Consider the following 19,088-nt stretch of genomic DNA (forward strand, 5'->3'; position numbering starts at 1 on the left):
GGTTAGATTCCATGGTGTGGTTCCTGCACTCCAGGAGGGTTGGACTCATAGCTGTCAACGTTTTCCTTTTTTACAGGGAAATTCCCTTATTCCAAATAGGATTCCTTGCAGCAAAAGGGAAATAGTTGACAGGTATGGTTGGACTTGGGATGCGGGTGGCGCTGTGGGTTAAACCACAGAGCCTAGGACTTGCCGATCAGAAGGTCGGTGGTTCGAATCCCCGCAATGACGGGGTGAGCTCCCATTGCTCGGTCCCTGCTCCTGCCTACCTAGCAGTTCAAAAGCACGTCAAAGTGCAAGTAGATAGATAGGTACTGCTCCAGCGGGAAGGTAAACGGCGTTTCTGTGCACTGCTCTGGTTCTCCAAAAGCGGCTTAGTCATGCTGGCCGCATACCCGGAAGCTGTACTGGCTCCCTCGGCCAGTAAAGCGAGATGAGCACCACAACCCCAGAGTCGTCCACGACTGAACCTAATGGTCAGGGATCCCTTTACCTTTTTATGGTTCGACTGCGAGTCCCTTGGGGGGTCCCTCACAACTCTATGATACAGCGCCCGTTGAAAAGGACGGCTTTTACTTAACTCAGGTCTGTTCAGTTCAGAAGAGGAGGAGGAGTTTGGATTTGATATCCCACTTTATCACTACCCTAAGGAGTCTCAAAGCGACTAACATTCTCCTTTCCCTTCCTCCCCCACAACAAACACTCTGTGAGGTGAGTGGGGCTGAGACTTCAAAGAAGTGTGACTAGCCCAAAGTCACCCAGAAGCTGTGTGTGGAGGAGTGGAGACGTGAACCCGGTTCACCAGATTACGAGTCCACCGCTCTTAACCACTACACCACGCTGGCTCTCAACGGGTTTCCTGCTAAATTGGGAGTCAACCCGGCACAGCTCACGGTGCAGAACCCCGAAATAAACCCAGCCAAATTGGTGAGAAAAATCCTTCTTTATTCTACTGCAAAAGTTGCACAGAACTGGTCCATTCATAGAGTGATCTGAGAGAGAGAGAGAGAGAGAGAGAGAGAGAGAGAGAGAGAGAGATATTGATTTGCGGGGGGTGGGTCAGGGGATGGAGGGAGAAAGGGGTCGGTGACAAACAGAAATGTTTTCCTTTCCTCTTCACAACCTATGGCTGACATGCTAACAAAACTCCCCAGAACAGAAAGCTAAAGATGGGTGTGTTTTTTTAATAATAAAAATAAAAACAATACAGCAGTTATCAGCTAAAGAGGACACCGACACGTCTGGTGAAGAGAATCCATCGAAGAAGGAACGTTGACGATATTTTTTCTAATTAAAAAAAAAAATGTTTCCCAGAAAACGAAAACATCGAAATGAAAGGGGAGAGGGAGGTCAGGATACGGCCTCCTCGCCTCAGATCACACTTAGATTAGGAGGTGCAAAGGAAGAATTTGAAAACCACACCCCCTCTTTTACGCACACCAGTAATTGTACAGATGGAAGGTTTGATTCCAGAAAAAAGTCAGGGGGGTGTTTCAGCATGAGCTTGGATACAGTTCACGTTAGTACAAAGATATTTTTCTTTTTTTGGGGGGGGGGAGAGATTAGCCGCAAAAGTGGGGGGGGGTGTCCTTTTTTTTTTTGCCTTTTCCCCCAAACAGAAAGGGAATGGATCACAGTTTAAACATCATTTTGTATTCCCAACTTGTTGCAACAGAGAGAGCGAGAGAGCACATAAATAATAATGGAGAGAAAAAATGGAAGAAGAAACCCCTCTCTCTCTCTCTTCTGCCCCGCGACACCCCCCCCCCGCCATGCCTCTTTCGTCCCCGCTTTCGCCAACACACACACAAATAAACAGAAATAAATACATTGGCTGCTACAGATCTAAAGTGGCTGCATAGTGAAGGGTGGACCAGCAGAGGAAGAAAGGCAAGCTGATTGTGGAAATGTGTGTGTTGGTGTGCATACATGGTCAACAGACACTCCCCCCCCACCACAAAAAAAAAACCCACACAGGAAGCCCCTGTAAATTTTAACACAGAAGACAAGCAAAAAAAAAAAAAGTTTGTTTTAGTTTTTAAGTGTCCTCATTCATATCCTGGCTGTCCGTCCGAGCGATTTTCCGGGGTGGAGCTGAATTCTCGCCTTCTATTTCCACCTGTTCGGGGTCTCTTTTCTTTGCTGCGTTCTGATGGGAGCAAGAAGAGTAGAGAGATGGAGGGTAGATAAGAGAAACCAGGGTGAGATTGATCCCTGATCGGGTTCGGAGCGATTCGTACACAGGTTTTCGCCCCCCGAAGTAAAGGAACGAGGCGGTTCTCCCACAAACAAGAACGGCAAAGAGGCAAGTTAAATTGGCAATGTACGCCTCCAACATCCTTAGGGGTCGACCCAAAGAAATGAACCGGGAGGGGTTTGTTTGCTTTGACGGGAGGCGAATGTTACACTCTAGGCCAGTGTTTCCCAACCTTGGGCCTCCAGCTGTTTTTGGACTACAACTCCCATCATCCCTAGCTAGCAAGACCAGTGGTCAGGGATGATGGGAATTGTAGTTCAAAAACAGCTGGAGGCCCAAGGTTGGGAAACACTGCTCGAGGCAGACCCACCAAAATGAATGGACACAAGAGACTCGGGTCTGTTGGTTTCAGTGGGTCTACTCTGGGTGTAACAGGGACGCGGGTGGCGCTGTGGGTTAAACCACAGAGCCTAGGGCTTGCCGATCAGAAGGTTGGTGGTTCGAATCCCCATAACGGAGTGAGCTCCCGTTGCTCGGTCCCTGCTCCTGCCAACCTAGCAGTTTGAAAGCACATCAGAGTACAAATAGATAAATAGATACCACTCTGGCGGGAAGGGAAACGGCGTTTTCGTGCGCTGCTCTGTTTCGCCAGAAGCGGCTCAGTCATGCTGGCCACATGACCTGGAAGCTGTATGCCGGCTCCCTCGGCTGTATGCCTTTACCTTTACTCGGGGTGTAACACAGCTGGATACAATTTCAAAGGGTTGCGTGTGTGTTTTGGGGCTTAGGTGCGTAATTCATTATTATTATCATCAATTTTGTTTACGGAGAGCTTCCCAGAGCACTTTGCTATGTAAGAATTCAACTGTTTATATATACAGTCGTACCTTGGATCTCAAACGCCTTGTGAGTCAAACGTTTGGCTCCAGAACGCCGCAAAGCTGGACGTGAGTGTTCCGGTTTGCGAACGTTCTTTGGAACCTGAACGTCCGGCGTGGCTTCCGATTGGCTGCAGGAGCTTCCTGCAGCCAATCGGAAGCCGCGCCTTGGTTTTCGAAAGTCGGACGGCTTTCCGGAATGGATTCTGTTCGACTTCCAAGGTACCACTGTATATATAGAATCAATCGCTTTTAAAACAACGGTGCGTGCAAAATAATTGTAATATAAAGAGAGCAGAAAAAACGACCACGCACATACAGAGATCAATTCAGAACCAACAGGGATAAAATTCTCATAAGGTTTATGGAAAGATGAGCAGGTTTAGCAAGAGCCCCAAACAGAACAGATGTGTTCCAGGAACGTAAGGCCAGGGTAGGCAGGTGCCGGTGTACGAAAAGAGGCTCTGTAGCCTTTTCCTACCACCCACCTTGCAGGGGACCTGAAAGAAAGTTTGCTGGGGGATGCTTTTGAAATTAGACAAGATTGCGCAAATTGCTAGCAGAGCACGTTCCGTACCTTTTTGTCCCACTGCTGATGTAGGTAACGCAAAAGTATGTTCGTCTTTTCTGTTACTATAACTGTTGGAAGAGAGAACCGGGGAAGGGGGGGAGATAAAGGACATTATCACAATAAATTTCTTTGTTTTAAATGGCCGTATAGTTTTACACATCACTTGGGAAGACAGGAGAACTAGGGCCAGCATACTGGAAGAAGCAAAGATCACCAGCGTTGAAGCGATGATTCTTCAACATCAACTTCGTTGGACCGGTCATGTTGTTCGGATGCCTGATTATCGTCTTCCAAAGCAACTCCTCTATTCCAATCTTGAAAATGGTAAGCGTAATGATGGTGGACAACGAAATAGGCTTAAAGACTCTCTCAAGGCAAATCTTTTAAAATGTAGCATAAATACCGACAACTGGGAATCACTGGACTGCGAGCACTCCAGTTGGAGAACAGCCTTTACCAAAGGTGTCCTGGGCTTTGAAGACACTCGAACTCAGGACGCAAGGGAGAAATGTGCTAAGAGGAAAGCACGCTTGGCAAACCCTCACCGGGATCAACTCCCGCCCGGAAACTTATGTCCCTACTGTGGAAGGACGTGTGGATCCAGAATTGGCCTCCATAACCACTTACGGACTCACTGTTAAAAGCGTGTTCATGGAAGACAATCTTACTCAGCTACGATGGATTGCCAAAGAAGAAGATATGGGGAAGGGTGTGCAGTTTTTAAAATCTATTTATAAAGACATTTATATACGCCTCTATTATTCACAACTGTCGTGCGACAATAAACCACATAATAAAAGCCATGCAGGAAGTTAAGATCAGGCAACTATTGCGGAAAGATATACTTTGCTGCCTGCATAAGGCTAACAGAAATGGAAAGTTTACAGCAGGCGCTAGCTGAGAAGCTGCCCGCAGGACCTTGTGGCAGAGAGTTCCATAGGCTCAGTTTATTATAGCCAAATGAACCTCACCGGCTCGGGGAACGACCGGTGGTGTTCCTGCAGGTGATCTCAGGTGATCGAGCGGCGAGGCAAGCGCTCACAGCCTTCTCAAAAATTGCATTGCCCAGTTCTCTTTTACACTGCCGACATTCCTGGACCCCGTCTCCCAGCAACCACCAGCAAAATCCGGAGGGCCACAGATATTTCCCAAGTGGAAAGCTCATGAAAAGAGGAGGAGCGAAAAAGCCAGTGCTTACTTTGTTCTGACGGATATTCCCTCGTAGGGAGATATACTGATGGCCTTCTGTTCTGTAAATTGAAAAAGAAGGAGAGAATGAGATTTTTTTGCGTGAGAGAGAGAGAGATCTTTGAAGTTCAACCATCATCTTGCTGATTACCCACATTGTCCCGTTAACTTGGTTCTTCTTGAAGATACTTGCCCACAAGGGCAAGAACAAAACTACAAACAAACCTCTGCCTGCAAAGAGCATACAGGTTAAAAAATAAAAGGTCCCTGGGGTCACTGTGCCCCTGAAGGACCAGTTGCGCAGCCTGGGAGTCGTTTTGGACTCACAGCTGTCCATGGAGGCGCAGGTCAATTCTGTGTCCAGGGTGGCTGTCTATCAGCTCCACCTGGTATGCAGGATGAGACCCTCCCTGCCCGCAGACTGTCTCGCCAGAGTGGTGCATGCTCTGGTTATCTCCCGCTTGGAATACTGCCATGCGCTCTACACGGGGCTACCTTTGAAGGTGACCCGGAAACGACAATTAATCCAGAATACGGCAACTAGACTGGGGACTGGGAGTAGCCTTCGAGACCATATAACACCGGTCCTGAAAGACCTACATTGGCTCCCAGTACGTTTCTGAGCACTGGGTGCTGACCTTGAAAGCCCTAAACAGCCTCACCTCAGTAGATCTGAAGGAGCGTCTCCACCCCCATCGTCCAGCCCGGACACTAAGGTCCAGCTCCGAGGGCCTTCTGGTGGTTCTCTCCCTGACCTTTTATTGTGTTTTTTTTCTGTTGGGAGCCACCCAGAGTGGTTGAGGAAACCCAGCCAGATGGGCGGGGTATAAATAATACTAATAATATTAACACTACTACTACTACTACTAATATCATTGTTATTATTCTAAGTCCAAAGATCCCAAAGTCAGGGCTGTAACCAATCTCTGGTTAGGAAAGACCTGCTGAAATTGACAGGCCCAAGTTAGCCACGCTCCTTAATTCCAACAGGTTTACTCCTGAGTATGGCTAGTATGGGATACGATCCTCACAGTGCTATTATTCCTCTAGTTTGCATTTTCCTTTCTCCAAAGGAGCCTCGCTGCGCAACAGCAAAAAAAAAAGCAGGAAAAGAAAACCAGGACAGACTTGTTTCAAAATGTCATCAATCCAAGTAAGTTATTTTTTCAATCATTTTGAATTGATCTTAAGCTACCAATCGATACCAGCTGCTTAAATTTCAGAAATGATAATGAATGGTTTAATGCGGATTGATAAATGGAGTAGTAATCCTCACAATATTGGGAATGTTAACTAACGTACGAGGAGTTGTTAACAAATGAAATCGCTATGAAATTATAAACAGCAATAAGGGGTAATTCTGGACACATCTAAGAAGGGGGCAGGAAGTCATTTTTTTGGAAACAGTTGTATAAAATTTGTTATGGGTTTGTTGAAAATGTGGAAAGTCGCTAAAAATTAATCTGGCAAGAGATAAAAACAGTTGGTTGTCATAACTAAAAAATGGAGTCAGATATGATAAGCACCCCCAAAGCAACCAGATATTAACAATAACATAACCAGCGGTACTATCCGAAGTGGTAGAAAAAGCGACAAATTACCGTATTTTTCGCTCTATAAGATGCACCAGACCACAAGACACACCTAGTTTTTGGAGGAGGAAAACAAGAAAAAAAATATTCTGAATCTCAGAAGCCAGAATAGCAAGAGGGATCGCTGTGCAGTGAAAACAGCAATCCCTCTTGCTGTTCTGGCTTCTGGGATAGCTGCGCAGCCTGCCTTCGCTCCATAAGACACACACACATTTCCCCTTACTTTTTAGGAGGGGAAAAGTGAGTCTTATAGAGCAAAAAATACAGTAATCACATAATTCTGCCTCCCCCGAAAGCTGGCTGCAGCTGGGTTGCATGCTACGAAGAGCTCAAAAACCACATCACACGAATCCTAGAAGGGAGGATAGACTGCAGTTTCATTAACGCATTTTCTGACGACAGGCTTATTTACTTTGCTTCTGATTTTCAAAGACTTCACCCCACTTTGCCACTAAAAACCACACAGGCCTGTTTCTCAATGGAGAAGGAGCTTGCAGACAGCTTGAAAGCTGTGCCTTATTTTTCGCTCTATAAGACGCACCAGACCACAAGACGCACCTAGTTTTTGGAGGAGGAAAACAAAAAAAACATATTCTGAATCTCAGAAGCCAGAACAGCAAGAGGGATCGCTGCGCAGTGAAAGCAGCAATCCCTCTTGCTGTTCTGGCTTCTGGGATAGCTGCGCAGCCTGCATTCGCTCCATAAGACGCACTCACATTCCCCCTTACTTTTTAGGAGGGAAAAAGTGAGTCTTATAGAGCAAAAAATACGGTACTTTGCTAGGATATGTTTCTCCTAGACACCTTCCTGTAGACTCTCCTTCTAATCCAGCAGGAAAACACCAGGGTTTTCCGACGGGGAAACACACTGCCGCTTACAGACAAGCGAATCTCAAGAGGCTGCGGGTCTGCGCTCTGGGAGAGAGACGATCTTGCCAAGACTTTAAGATGCTAGCCCTCATGGTTCTGAATAAAGGGCTGATTCCAACAGGAAAATAGAACAGGACCCAAGTTTCTGCATTTCTAAAATATTAAGCCGATGCACACTCAGTTTTTACACAGATAAACATGAAGGCACAGATGAACTGTGAGGTCAGACTTTGCCCGTAATTTCTGAGAACATGGTTGCAGATTTGAAAGCCATTTGTGTGTTGATGCTTTTTTTAAAAAAGGACCTGCTTATAATACGGATATTCCATTTTTGTTCATTCCCCTCCGCTGCCCAATTCCTACAGACAGATAGCACAATCTATTGATTTATAATCCATTGCTTTGCCTCTGCCTTCAACCAAAAGGAAAGCAGTGCCTAACAGAATAAATGATGTAAGGAGGGAGCTGCAATCCAAAATAGGAAACGAGGTGATAAGGAAAAACCTAGTGACTTTAAATGATTTTGAGGATCTTGCGGGTGCAATCTCAGAGCCTCTGTCTATAAACTTTGTGAATTCTTGGAGAACAGGGGAGGTTCCTGCAGAGAAATGTTGTCCCTCTTCAAAAACCCAGATAACTACTGACTTGTCAGCTTGACATTTAATACTGGGAAAGGTATTACTGTAATTCAACAGCCGGTCTGCGAGCGCTTAGAAAAGGATGCTATGATTACTAAGATGTAGCATTGTTGTTTAGTCATTTAGTCGTGTCCGCCTCTTCGTGACCCCCTGGACCAGAGCACGCCAGGCCCTCCTGTCTTCCACTGCCTCCCACAGTTTGGTCAAACTCATCCTGGTAGCTTCGAGAACACTGTCCCACCATCTCGTCCTCCATCGTCCCCTTCTCCTTGTGCCCTCCATCTTTCCCAACATCAGGTTCTTTTCCAGGGAGTCTTCTCTTCTCATGAGGTGGCCAAAGTCTTGGAGCCTCAGCTTCAGGATCTGTCCTTCCAGTGAGCACTCAGGGCTGATTTCCTTCTGAATGGAGAGGTTTGATCTTCTTGCAGTCCATGGGACTCTCAAGAGTCTCCAGAATATCTAAAGTACTACCACACAAACGACAGAGCAAGATTGTTTTCTGCCGCGCCAGAGGGGAGGACCCAAACCAATAGAGATTCCGACTAAACACCAGGAAGAAATTTCTGAGGGTAAGAGCTGTTCACCAGTGGAACTCACTCCCTCAGGAGATGGGGGACTCTATAATTCCTTGCGGGTTTCTAAACAAAGGTTGGATGGTCTCCACCCCCATCGTTCTGCCCGGACACTGAAGTCCAGTGCCGAGGGCCTTCTGGCAGTTCCCTCCCTGTGAGAAGCCAAGTTACAGGGAACCAGGCAGAGGGCCTTCTCGGTGGTGGCACCCTCCCTGTGGAACGCCCTCCCATCAGATGTCGAAGAGAACAACAACTACCAGACTTTTAGAAGACATCTGAAGGCAGACCTGTTTAGGGAAGCTTTTAACGTATTACAGTATTTTCATATTTTTTTGGAAGCCGCCCAGAGTGGCTGGGGAAGCCCAGCCAGATGGGTGGGGTATAAATAATAAATTATTTTTATTACTTATCATGCATGATTTAGTTGAGATTCCTGCACTGCAAGGGGTTGGACTACAAGATCCACAGGATCCCTTCCAACTTCACAATACTACGATTCTATGAAATCGTGCACAAATGGAGTGTCTTGGTGGGAGATCAATTCTGGGTTCACCCCCCCAAAAAACCCTGAAATAACCAGGACCCTCAACCCTCGAAAAGACTCAAGTGCGACTCTTTGTTGGATCTTCAAGCCAAGAGTTGGTACTCACCGATGCTTTACATACAGAATCTGCGTGGAAACGGCTGAAATTGCTTTTATTGTAGACAGGCAACCCTTTCAGAAAATCAGCCTGGAATGAAGCAAAACAGAAAGTGAAACCACAGACAGGCTTTTAAGCAGCAAGCATCTTTTGGGGCGGACGCTCCCCCTTTGCTTTTCTCTTGCTCTCATCAGCTCCATTCAGCGTGCCACAAATTCAGGAAGCTGCCTGACCTTTCGCAGCCCTTAAGGACTAGAAACTTGATCCCTCCCCTCCTGCAAAAAACCCCTTAATTTTAGCAACATATTTTTATTATCATTATATCTATAGGTAGAGGTAAAGGGACCCCTAACCATTAGGTCCAGTCGTGGCCGACTCTGGGGTTGTGGCGCTCTTCTCGCTTTATTGGCCTTTATTTTTGGTTTCTATGGAAGCCGCCCAGAGTGACTGGGGAGGCCCAGCCAGATGGGCGGGGTATAAATAATAAATTATTATTATTATTATTCTTACTGGTCAAGGGAGCCGGCGTACAGCTTCCGGGTCATGTGGCCAGCAGGACTAAGCCGCGTCTGGCGAACCAGAGCAGCGCACGGAAACGCCGTTTACCTTCCCGCCGGAGTGGTACCTATTTATCTACTTGCACTTTGACGTGCTTTTGAACTGCTAGGTTGGCAGGAGCAGGGACTGAGCTCACCCTGTCGCAGGGATTCGAACCACCGACCTTCTGATCGGCAAGTCCTAGGCTCTGGTTTAACCCACAGTGCCACCCGCGTCCCTTTCATTATATATATATGTTGCCTCTAAACAGTAAGTTACTAGTCTTCGTGGTTCCAAATACAGCCAAAATAGGAAGATGCCTTATATAAAGCCCTAGACTCAAATTGCTACATCTGCAATCCGCTGGGTAGCTTAATAATAATAATAATAATAATGATAATAATAATAATAATATTTAAACCCCGCCCTCCCCAGCCAAGACTGGGCTCAGGGCGGCTTAGTTGGTTAGAGTGCAGTGCTAATAACACCAAGGTTTGATTCCTGTCAGGACAGCTGCAAATTCTTGCATTGCGAGGGGGTTGGACTAGATGGTAGTCAGGGTCCCTTCCAAATCTATGATTCTGTGATTTCTTCTATGATGTCACCACACCCTATAAGCACCCCTGAGACAGGCAGCTGACTCACCCCAATGCAGAATCCGCTAACCTTATATTCTTGTGGTACAGAAACCGTCCAGACCAACAACAAAAAGTGTGACACAACGGTTTGGGTGTCAGGCTGCAGCCTGGCAGAGACCTGGGTTCAAATCCCCACTCAGCAACACAAAGTTCACTGCAGCGACTTTGCGGTCATCTGCTGCCTCTCTCAACCTAGCCTACCTTTTAGGGCTGTTGTAAGCACGGAGAATTGATTGCATAAAATGCCTGGAACCCTGACAACAAAGCTTGCTCTCTGAGCAAAGCCAACACCCCCAGCAGGAAACCTACTCAACAGTCGCCCCGAATCCCTTTGCCCCCCCCCCATGCCGACAGCAAACCCCAAACCTTTCTGAGTGCAAATCCTAAAAGCAACATTTTCCAGACACCCCACATGCAGGTCTGGGGTCTTCCCTAGTCATCCCAGCCTCACTGATGGATGCTTTTCCTGTCCCCCAAAATTTGCACCTCCTGCCCTATAAGCTCATTAAGACACCCCCTAACCCCCACCCCGACTTTGTTCACACAGCAACCCAACAGGGGTGCTTCTCTCCGCCAGCGCCAGTCGTAAGAAAGCCCCTCCCTGATGGAAGGGGGATGGGATGGGATGGGGGGGGAGAAGCTCCATAAAGCTCCCAAACAGCTCCCCCATTCATTGGGGGGGTGGTTTGGAGGCAAAAACAAGGACCACACCAATGGCCCCCTCTTTACCTCATCAGGCTCCCCTCCCTGCCGCCGACCTGAAAGCACCCCAGACCCAATCTGCCTCCCCACCCCACAGATGAGACACCCCCCCCCCGCTTAGCCCCACCAGTTCGTAATGCACAGCACCCCAACCCCACTGGACCCCCCACACTCTGTGCTGCCCCCTAAAAGCACATGCTCCCCCCACAAAAAATAACAGAGACCCAGGCCTCCTCCCCTTGCAAACCTGTGCACAGCCCCCCCAAATAATAATCACCCCCAGGCCCCTTTGCAGAGCCCCCTGCCCCACCTTGGAAGCCTGTACACAGGACCCCCCCCCAGCCTCACTGGACACCCCCAGCCTCAGTGTTCCTCCCCTTGCACGCCTGTGCACAGGACCCCCCCAGCCTCATTGGACACCCCCCATCCTCAGTGCTGCCCCCTAAAAGCACATTTCCCCCCCACAAAAAAACAGAGACCCAGGCCTCCCCCCCCTTGCAAGCCTGTGCACAGGACACCCCCCCCAGCCTCACTGGACACCCCCCAGCCTCAGTGTTCCTCCCCTTGCACGCCTGTGCACAGGACCCCCCCCAGCCTCACTGGACACCCCCCCACCCTCAGTGCCTCCCCCTAAAAGCACATTCCCCCCCCAAAAAAAAACAGAGACCCAGGCCTCCCCCCCCTTGCAAGCCTGTGGACAGGACCCCCCCAGCCTCACTGGGCACCCCCCAGCCTCAGTGCCTCCCCCTAAAAGCACATTCCCCCCCCAAAAAAACAGAGACCCAGGCCTCCCCCCTTGCAAGCCTGTGCACAGGACCCCCCCAGCCTCACTGAACACCCCCCATCCTCAGTGCTGCCCCCTAAAAGCACATTCTCCCCCCCCAAAAAAAAACAGAGACCCAGGCCTCCCCCCCTTGCAAGCCTGTGCACAGGACCCCCCCCCCAAGCCTCACTGGGCACCCCCCAGCCTCAGTGCCTCCCCCTAAAAGCACATTCCCCCCCCAAAAAAAACAGAGACCCAGACCTCCCACCCTTGCAAGCCTGTGTACAGGACCCCCCCAGCCTCATTGGACTCCCCCCCATCCTCAGTGCTGCCCCCTAAAAGCACATTCTCCCCCCCAAAAAAAGAACAGAGACCCAGGCCTCCCCCCCTTGCAAGCCTGTGCACAGGACCCCCCCAGCCTCACTGGACACCCCCCAGCCTCAGTGCCTCCCCCTAAAAGCACATTCCCCCCCAAAAAAAACAGAGACCCAGGCCTCCCACCCTTGCAAGCCTGTGCACAGGCCCCCCCCAGCCTCATTGGACTCCCCCCCATCCTCAGTGCCTCCCCCTAAAAGCACATTCTCTCCCCCCAAAAAAACAGAGAGCCAGGCCTCCCCCCTTTGAAGCCTATGCACAACCCCCCCCCAAATAATAATCACCATGCCCCCCCAGGCCCCTTTCCAGAGCCCCCTGCCCCACCTCCCCCAATGGGACCCCCCCACCCAATGGAGGCTCCCCTCCCCCCCCTCAATGAGCCCCCCACCCTCCGCCCCGCCCCCCAAGGAGGCCCCCCACCCGTTGGGGGGGCTCCTTCCCCCGGGGGAGGGGCTTGCGCGTGGCGGGCGGCCGCCCACCTACCATCTTCCCCCTCCAGGCGCCTCCTCGGCAACTTCTCGCCCCCCCTCCGGCCGCCGCCGCCTCCCCGGCCCCCCTCCCACAGCCAGGCCACGCCCTCTGCCGGCGCCCATTGGCTGCCCCGAGGCGGAAGCGGCGTCGCCATTGGACCGCGCGGCTGCCGCTCCGAGGGCCACGCCCCTCCTCCTCCGCCCTCCCTCGCCGCCCTTTCGCTCTCGCCGCCGCCGCCGCGGAAAAGGGAAGGCGAGTCAGAGGGAGGGAAGGCCGGATGTGGGTGGGCGGGGCTTCCGGGAAGGCATGCCGGGAAATGGAGTTTCTCCAAGAGGCCTGGGTTTTTAAAGGGGCTGCGGCTTGCAAGAGTCTGCGGGCAGGGCGGGGCTGGAGGAGGCAGCTGCACCTGACGGGTTCCTGCCTGCGGAAGTGGCTGCCTAGGCAGGAATCTGGAAGGCGCTGGGGATTTTTATCCAGGCATGGAGGCGCAATGGTGTGGGGCTGGAGGGTTTCTGCATAAATCACCTTCGTATGTTCCTATATGCCTGTTGTCTTTCTCCATGGAGTTTTCTTGGCAGGGATACTGGTGAGGCTTGCCGGTTTTCCCAGTATGTAGTGATGTATGGAAGTGAGAGCTGGACCATCAAGAAGGCTGATCGCCGAAGAATGGATGCTTTTGAATTCTGGTGTTGGAGGAGACTCTTGAGAGTCCCATGAACTGCAAGAAGATCAAAGTGATCCATTCGCTCAGCCTCGGTCCAGTATACCTGAAGGAGCGTCTTCACCTCCATCGTTCTGCCCGGACACTGAGGTCCAGCTACAAGGGCCTTCTGGCGGTTCCCTCCCTGCAAGAAGTGAGGTTACAGGGAACCAGGCAGAGGTCCTTCTCGGTAGTGGCGCCCGCCCTGTGGAACGCCCTCCCACTTGATATCAAAGAGAAGAATACCAAACTTTTAGAAGACATCTAAAGGCAGTCCTGTTTAGGGAAGATTTTAATGTTTAACAGGTTATTGTATTTTAGTGTTTTGTTGGAAGCCGCCCAGAGTGGCTGGGGGGACCCCGCCAGATGGACGGGGTATAAATAACAAATTATTATTATTCTGAAGGAAATCAGCCCTGAGTGCTCACTGGAAGGACAGATCCTGAAGCTGAGGCTCCAAGACTTTGGCCACCTCAGGAGAAGAGAAGACTCCCTGGAAAAGACCCTGATGTTGGGAAAGATGGAGGGCGCAAGGAGAAGGGGACGACGGAGGACAAGATGGTGGGACAGTGTTCTCGAAGCTACCAGCATGAGTTTGACCAAACTGCGGGAGGCAGTGGAAGACAGGCGTGCCTGGCGTGCTCTGGTCCAGGGGGTCACAAAGAGTCAGACACAACTATACAACAACAACAATTTATTTGCTTTGCAGAAAGGTGGGAAATAAATCTTGATTCCTGTATGGCAATGACACCTGCAAAAGTTTCGATTCAGTTGACAAATCCCCATAGAAAAATCATTGGCTTGCAATCCAAGCAAGGACCCCCACGGACATTGCAGAAATGGGAGACTTTCTGTTCCAATTTGTGGTGCGCAAGGCTCTTTAGCGCATTACAGCAAAATGAACCGGTTTGAAGCTTTTGACGCAGGGGACGTTTTTTTAATGGGTCAAAGATTTCCTGCCTTTCAACATCCGTCGGAGGATCACCTCGATGCCGCTCCGAGTGCGGATGCGCTTGATCCAGCCGTGCTTGTGTTTCCTCTTGAGGTTTGAGGGTTGGTACTCATTGCCGCGGGCTTTTGTCCGGATCTGTTGGCAGCCCCATGGCGTCACCAGCTGAGGGAAACTCCGGCAGGCAGCTGCTGGCTCTGAAGACAGCGACATGGAGAAAAGGGAACTGATCCCTCGCCGGTAAAGCACAGCAACCGAAATCCTCTGCATGAGGAGGAGGGATCTGGGGGTGGAGTGGGGGGAGAAAGAAAAGAAAACTTCGTTTATTGAGGTTTCATTACGACAGACATTTCTGGTTTTTTGTGTGTTGAGTTTTATGTTTTTATAAGCGTACAGTCATACCTCTTGTTACGCTTGCTTCAGGTTAAATCTTTTCATGTTGTGTCCCGCGGCGACCAGGAAGTACCGGAAAGGCTTACTTCCAGGTTTCGCCGCTCGCACATGCGCTCAAAATGACATCATGCGCAGAAGCGCATACACGCGTTGCGTTCTGCTCATGTTGCGAACAGGGCTCCGGAACGGATCCCGTTCGCAACCAGAGGTACCACTGTGTAAATTTTGATGAGGACGTTCAGGTCTCAGTAGAAAGGCTTAGACCTCTCCTCTCCAGGCAACAAATGCACTCTGTACATGCTCAGGAAGTACACTGTCTGCAGGGGGAAGAAAACACTTGCCTGTAAGACAGAGTTGTTCCAACTGGCCTTTGGCTTAGAATCAGTTTGATTCCCTCCCCATCTTTCTTTTTCCTTTCTCCTCCTGTGAAGAGGCTGCACCCTAATGTTTTAATGTTGTATCTTGTATTTTTATCCACTTGTTTTTATTATTGGTTGTTAGCCGCCCTGAGCCCGGTCTTGGCTGGGGAGGGCGGGGTAAAAATAAATTATTATTATTATTATTATTATTATTATTATTATTATTATTATTATTATGTTCACAGGTATTCTGTGTATGCTCTAGTGCATATTCGCACTCTGGAAGTGGAAGGAAAAGGCCCTGCACAAGGAACACCACGTCTTGCCACATGGCTTTAACAGATAAGGTGCACTCTGTGCATGCTCAGTGGCTTCAACCACCGGGGCAATTCTGCGCATGCGCAGAAGCTTCAATCACTTTGTGCATGCTCAGAGGCTCCCAGCACAATCCAGGCCTCCCCCTCTCTGCTGCTGCTCCGGCCGAGCCCTTACCTGCCTCCTGCCAAGCTGACCATGTTATCCTCGTCCCTCGCCTTGTCCTCTCTCTCCAGAAACGGAAGCGCTGCTTTGGCCCGTGACGTCGCACCAATCAAGATCGAAAGATTCGACCGGAAAAGGCGGTGCGCGTCCGCCGCTTTGCTTTCTGGGTAGCGTAGTTTTTTTTTGCGGAGGCGCGCTTCTCGGCTTCGACCAATAGAGGGCGGCGTCTCGCTGACGTCGGAAGGGTCGGGAAGAAGGAAAAACACATTGGCCCCGCCCCCTCGTGATGCAATACGTAGGCGTCATTTGAATGGCCCGCCCCCCTCAGCCACAGTATTATGAGTTTGACCTGTGACGCGCCTAGCAACAAGGAGGCGGGGAGAGAGAGAATTACCCAGCATCCTTTGCGCGCCTTATTTATTTATATTATTATTATTCCTTATTTCGAGAGATACACATAGCAGGCTGCTATGGACAGCAAGAATTATGTAATTATTTGGAAAAAATGTAATAGCGACGCTGTTATCCAGAGTGAAAAACAACACTTCCCAGCGTGCTTTGCGGCAAGGCGCTTGCGCACTGCGCGCCAAAGCGAAACGAAAGAGGCTTTTTGGCCCTCTCGAGCTGCCCTACATGTAGTCTTTCTCTACCTATGCCTGAGAAATTAGATTTCTATACTGTATAAAACTTTGTTAAGGAGTATAAATGCCACTAAACGCATAAGTACAATCGTGTGATCCATCAACATAGACTGAAATATAAAAAATTAATAAATAAAAGAATTGCCCAACATGCAAATAAGAGTTTAAAACCACATGAAATATAAATTGGGGGCAGTTGTTGCATAACCAGAGTAGACCCATTGAAAATCACTGGGCACAGCTAACGTAAGTCTGTTAATTTCCACACGCTTCATATATACTGTATATAAAAAGAACGATAAATTACACAAATAGCTGTTTATGCTAAATTAACTTGTTAATCAAATCTGCATCCAACTTCAGCCATGGGGCGGGGAGGCCCTTTGGAATTAATAGATTCTATTGGTTTATTATTATTTATACTCCGCCCATCTGGCTGGGTTTCCTCAGCCACTCTGGGCGGCTTCCAGCAAGATATTAAAATACAATAATTCATCAAATATTAAATATAATTTAGTATTAAATATTACTTATTATTTTCCCCCCAGTTTTTTTATTGGTTTTCACAGCATTATAAACAAACAAACACATAAAAGAAACAAACATACATCATAACCTTATTAAAAAGTACACTTATTAATTATTCAATTAATTATTATTATTATTTATTATTATTATTGTGATCACCATTATTTATTATTATTATTTATCATCGTGGTCGTTGTTGTAGAAGACAGCATGCCCTCCCCTCCCTTGTTTAATCTAGCGTGGGGCAGAGAGAGGGGCGGAAGAGAAGGGGAAGAAAAGGGGATCACACTTCAAAACGACCTTGACAGATTAGAGAACTGGGCCAAAACAAACAAGATGAATTTTAACTGGGAGAAATGTAAAGTATTGCACTTGGGCAAAAAAAATGAGAGGCACAAATACAAGATGGGTGACACCTGGCTTGAGAGCTGTACATGTGAAAAGGATCTAGGAGTCTTGGTTGACCACAAACTTGACATGAGCCAACAGTGTGACGCGGCAGCTAAAAAAGCCAATGCAATTCTGGGCTGCATCAATAGGAGTATAGCATCTAGATCAAGGGAAGTAATAGTGCCACTGTATTCTGCCCTGGTCAGACCTCACCTGGAGTACTGTGTCCAGTTCTGGGCACCACAGTTCAAGAAGGACACTGACAAACTGGAACGTGTCCAGAGGAGGGCAACCAAAATGGTCAAAAGCCTGGAAACGATGCCTTATGAGGAACGGCTAAGGGAGCTGGGCATGTTTAGCCTGGAGAAGAGGAGGTGAAGGGGTGATATGATAGCCATGTTCAAATATATAAAAGGATGTCACATAGAGGAAGGAGAAAGGTTGTTTTCTGCTGCTCCAGAGAAGCGGACACGGAGCAATGGCTCCAAACTCCAAGAAAGAAGATTCCACCTAAACATTAGGAAGAACTTCCTGACAGTAAGAGCTGTTCGACAGTGGAATTTGCTGCCAAGGAGTGTGGTGGAGTCTCCTTCTTTGGAGGTCTTTAAGCAGAGGCTTGACAACCATATGTCAGGAGTGCTCTGATGGTGTTTCCTGCTTGGCAGGGGGTTGGACTTGATGGCCCTTGGGGTCTCTTCCAACTCTAGGATTCTATGAAACAAACATACATCATAACCTTATTAAAAAGTACACTTATTAATTATTCAATAATTAATATTATTTTATTATTATTATTATTATTATTATTATTATTATTATTATTATCATCATTATTTATTATTATTAATATTTATCGTCGTGGTCGTTGTTGTAGAAGACAGCATGCCCTCCCCTCCCTTGTTTAATCCAGCGTGGGACAGAGAGAGGGGCGGAAGAGAAGGGGAAGAAAAAAAACCATCCCCAGACTACACTTCCCGGCGTGCCTCGCGGCTGCGCGATGGCGCCACGGGGGCGGAGCGAGCGTCGGAGGGCGCGAGGGTCAGGCGGAGGGCGTGGAAGGCGGGGCACGCGGCGCCGCATAATCTAGGCATGAGGGGGCGTGGCCGGGCGCCTGTGCCTCCGCCGCTGCCGCCGCCGCCTCCTCCTCCTCCTCCCTCGGCGGAGGTTCCCAAGATGGCGGCGCTGGCGGAGGGGGGCTACGCGCTGTCGTGCGGGCGGCTCGGCCGCGGCACCCGCGTCTCCGTCTTCCACGTCAAGCTCACCGACTCGGCCCTGCGCGCCTTCGAGGCCTACCAGGGGCGCAAGGTGGGTGGTCGCGGGGGGGGAGGGGAGGGGGCGGGGCTTCTGTGAGGGGGGAGGGGAGGCACGGACCCCCCCATATATAGGGGACCCCCCCACCACCACACACTCTCCCTCTCCTCTTGTCATTATAAAGGACGGTGGAGGGAAAGGCCACCCCCCTCATTAATGTGGGGAGCACCCCCTTTTTAAGAAGAGGACCCCCCTATTTAAATAGAGTCCCCCCACACACTCTCCCTCTCCTCGTGTCATTATAATGGACAGGGGAGGAAAAGGCCACCCCCCTCATTAATGTGGGGAGCACCCCCTTTTTAAGAAGAGGACCCCCCTATTTAAATAGAGCCCCCCCACTCTCCCTCTCTTCGTGTCATTATAAAGGACGGGGTAGGAAAAGGCCACCCCCCTCATTAATGTGGGGAGCACCCCCTTTTTAAAAAGAGGACCCCCCTATTTAAATAGAGCCCCCCCACTCTCCCTCTCTTCGTGTCATTATAAAGGACGGGGGAGGAAAAGGCCACCCCCCTCATTAATGTGGGGAGCACCCCCTTTTTAAAAAGAGGACCCCCCTATTTAAATAGAGCCCCCCCACTCTCCCTCTCTTCGTGTCATTATAAAGGACGGGGGAGGAAAAGGCCACCCCCCTCATTAATGTGGGGAGCACCCCCTTTTTAAGAAGAGGACCCCCCTATTTAAATAGAGCCCCCCCACTCTCCCTCT

The 19,088-nt window shown here is 49.4% G+C and overlaps 3 protein-coding genes across 4 annotated transcripts in view; 1 reads left to right on the forward strand and 2 right to left on the reverse strand.

The window, feature by feature from the left end:
- Window positions 1-924: 924 nt before the first annotated feature.
- DDA1 (DET1 and DDB1 associated 1) lies at window positions 925-12,727 on the reverse strand. Its single transcript, XM_083720843.1, has 5 exons — window positions 12,645-12,727; window positions 9,156-9,236; window positions 4,845-4,896; window positions 3,653-3,714; window positions 925-2,149 (listed from the first exon to the last, which is right to left on the reverse strand). The coding sequence occupies exons 1-5, from the start codon at window positions 12,645-12,647 to the stop codon at window positions 2,039-2,041; spliced, it is 309 nt and encodes a 102-aa protein (XP_083576969.1). The 5' UTR covers window positions 12,648-12,727; the 3' UTR covers window positions 925-2,038.
- Window positions 12,728-14,007: 1,280 nt separating this feature from the next.
- Window positions 14,008-18,163, reverse strand: MRPL34 (mitochondrial ribosomal protein L34; the record flags this gene model as incomplete). The annotated part of the gene is made up of 3 exons (XM_083720102.1): window positions 14,008-14,564; window positions 15,526-15,744; window positions 18,042-18,163. The coding sequence occupies 3 exons, from the start codon at window positions 18,161-18,163 to the stop codon at window positions 14,270-14,272; spliced, it is 636 nt and encodes a 211-aa protein (XP_083576228.1). The 3' UTR covers window positions 14,008-14,269.
- ELL (elongation factor for RNA polymerase II) overlaps window positions 18,058-19,088 on the forward strand; it is a 55,279-nt gene continuing 54,248 nt past the window's right edge. The window contains exon 1 of one of the 2 annotated variants that reach the window (XM_083720426.1): window positions 18,058-18,377. In XM_083720426.1, the coding sequence (XP_083576552.1) occupies window positions 18,162-18,377 (216 nt within the window). In that variant the 5' untranslated portion in view covers window positions 18,058-18,161. The remainder of the gene's footprint in view (window positions 18,378-19,088) is intronic. The other variant, XM_083720425.1, reaches the window with a different exon arrangement.

Source organism: Podarcis gaigeae (genome assembly GCF_964106915.1).
Source record: "Podarcis gaigeae genome assembly, chromosome: 18".
In the NCBI taxonomy this organism is placed as follows: domain Eukaryota; kingdom Metazoa; phylum Chordata; class Lepidosauria; order Squamata; family Lacertidae; genus Podarcis; species Podarcis gaigeae.

Excerpts from the sequence above, each read along its gene's own strand:
- DDA1 (XM_083720843.1), bottom strand. Across the intron at positions 4,897-9,155 it reads ATTCTGTATGTAAAGCATCG|AACAGAAGGCCATCAGTATA; the intron begins GTGAGTACCAAC and ends TTCAATTTACAG. Across the intron at positions 2,150-3,652 it reads ATCAGCAGTGGGACAAAAAG|AACGCAGCAAAGAAAAGAGA; the intron begins GTACGGAACGTG and ends TGCTCCCATCAG.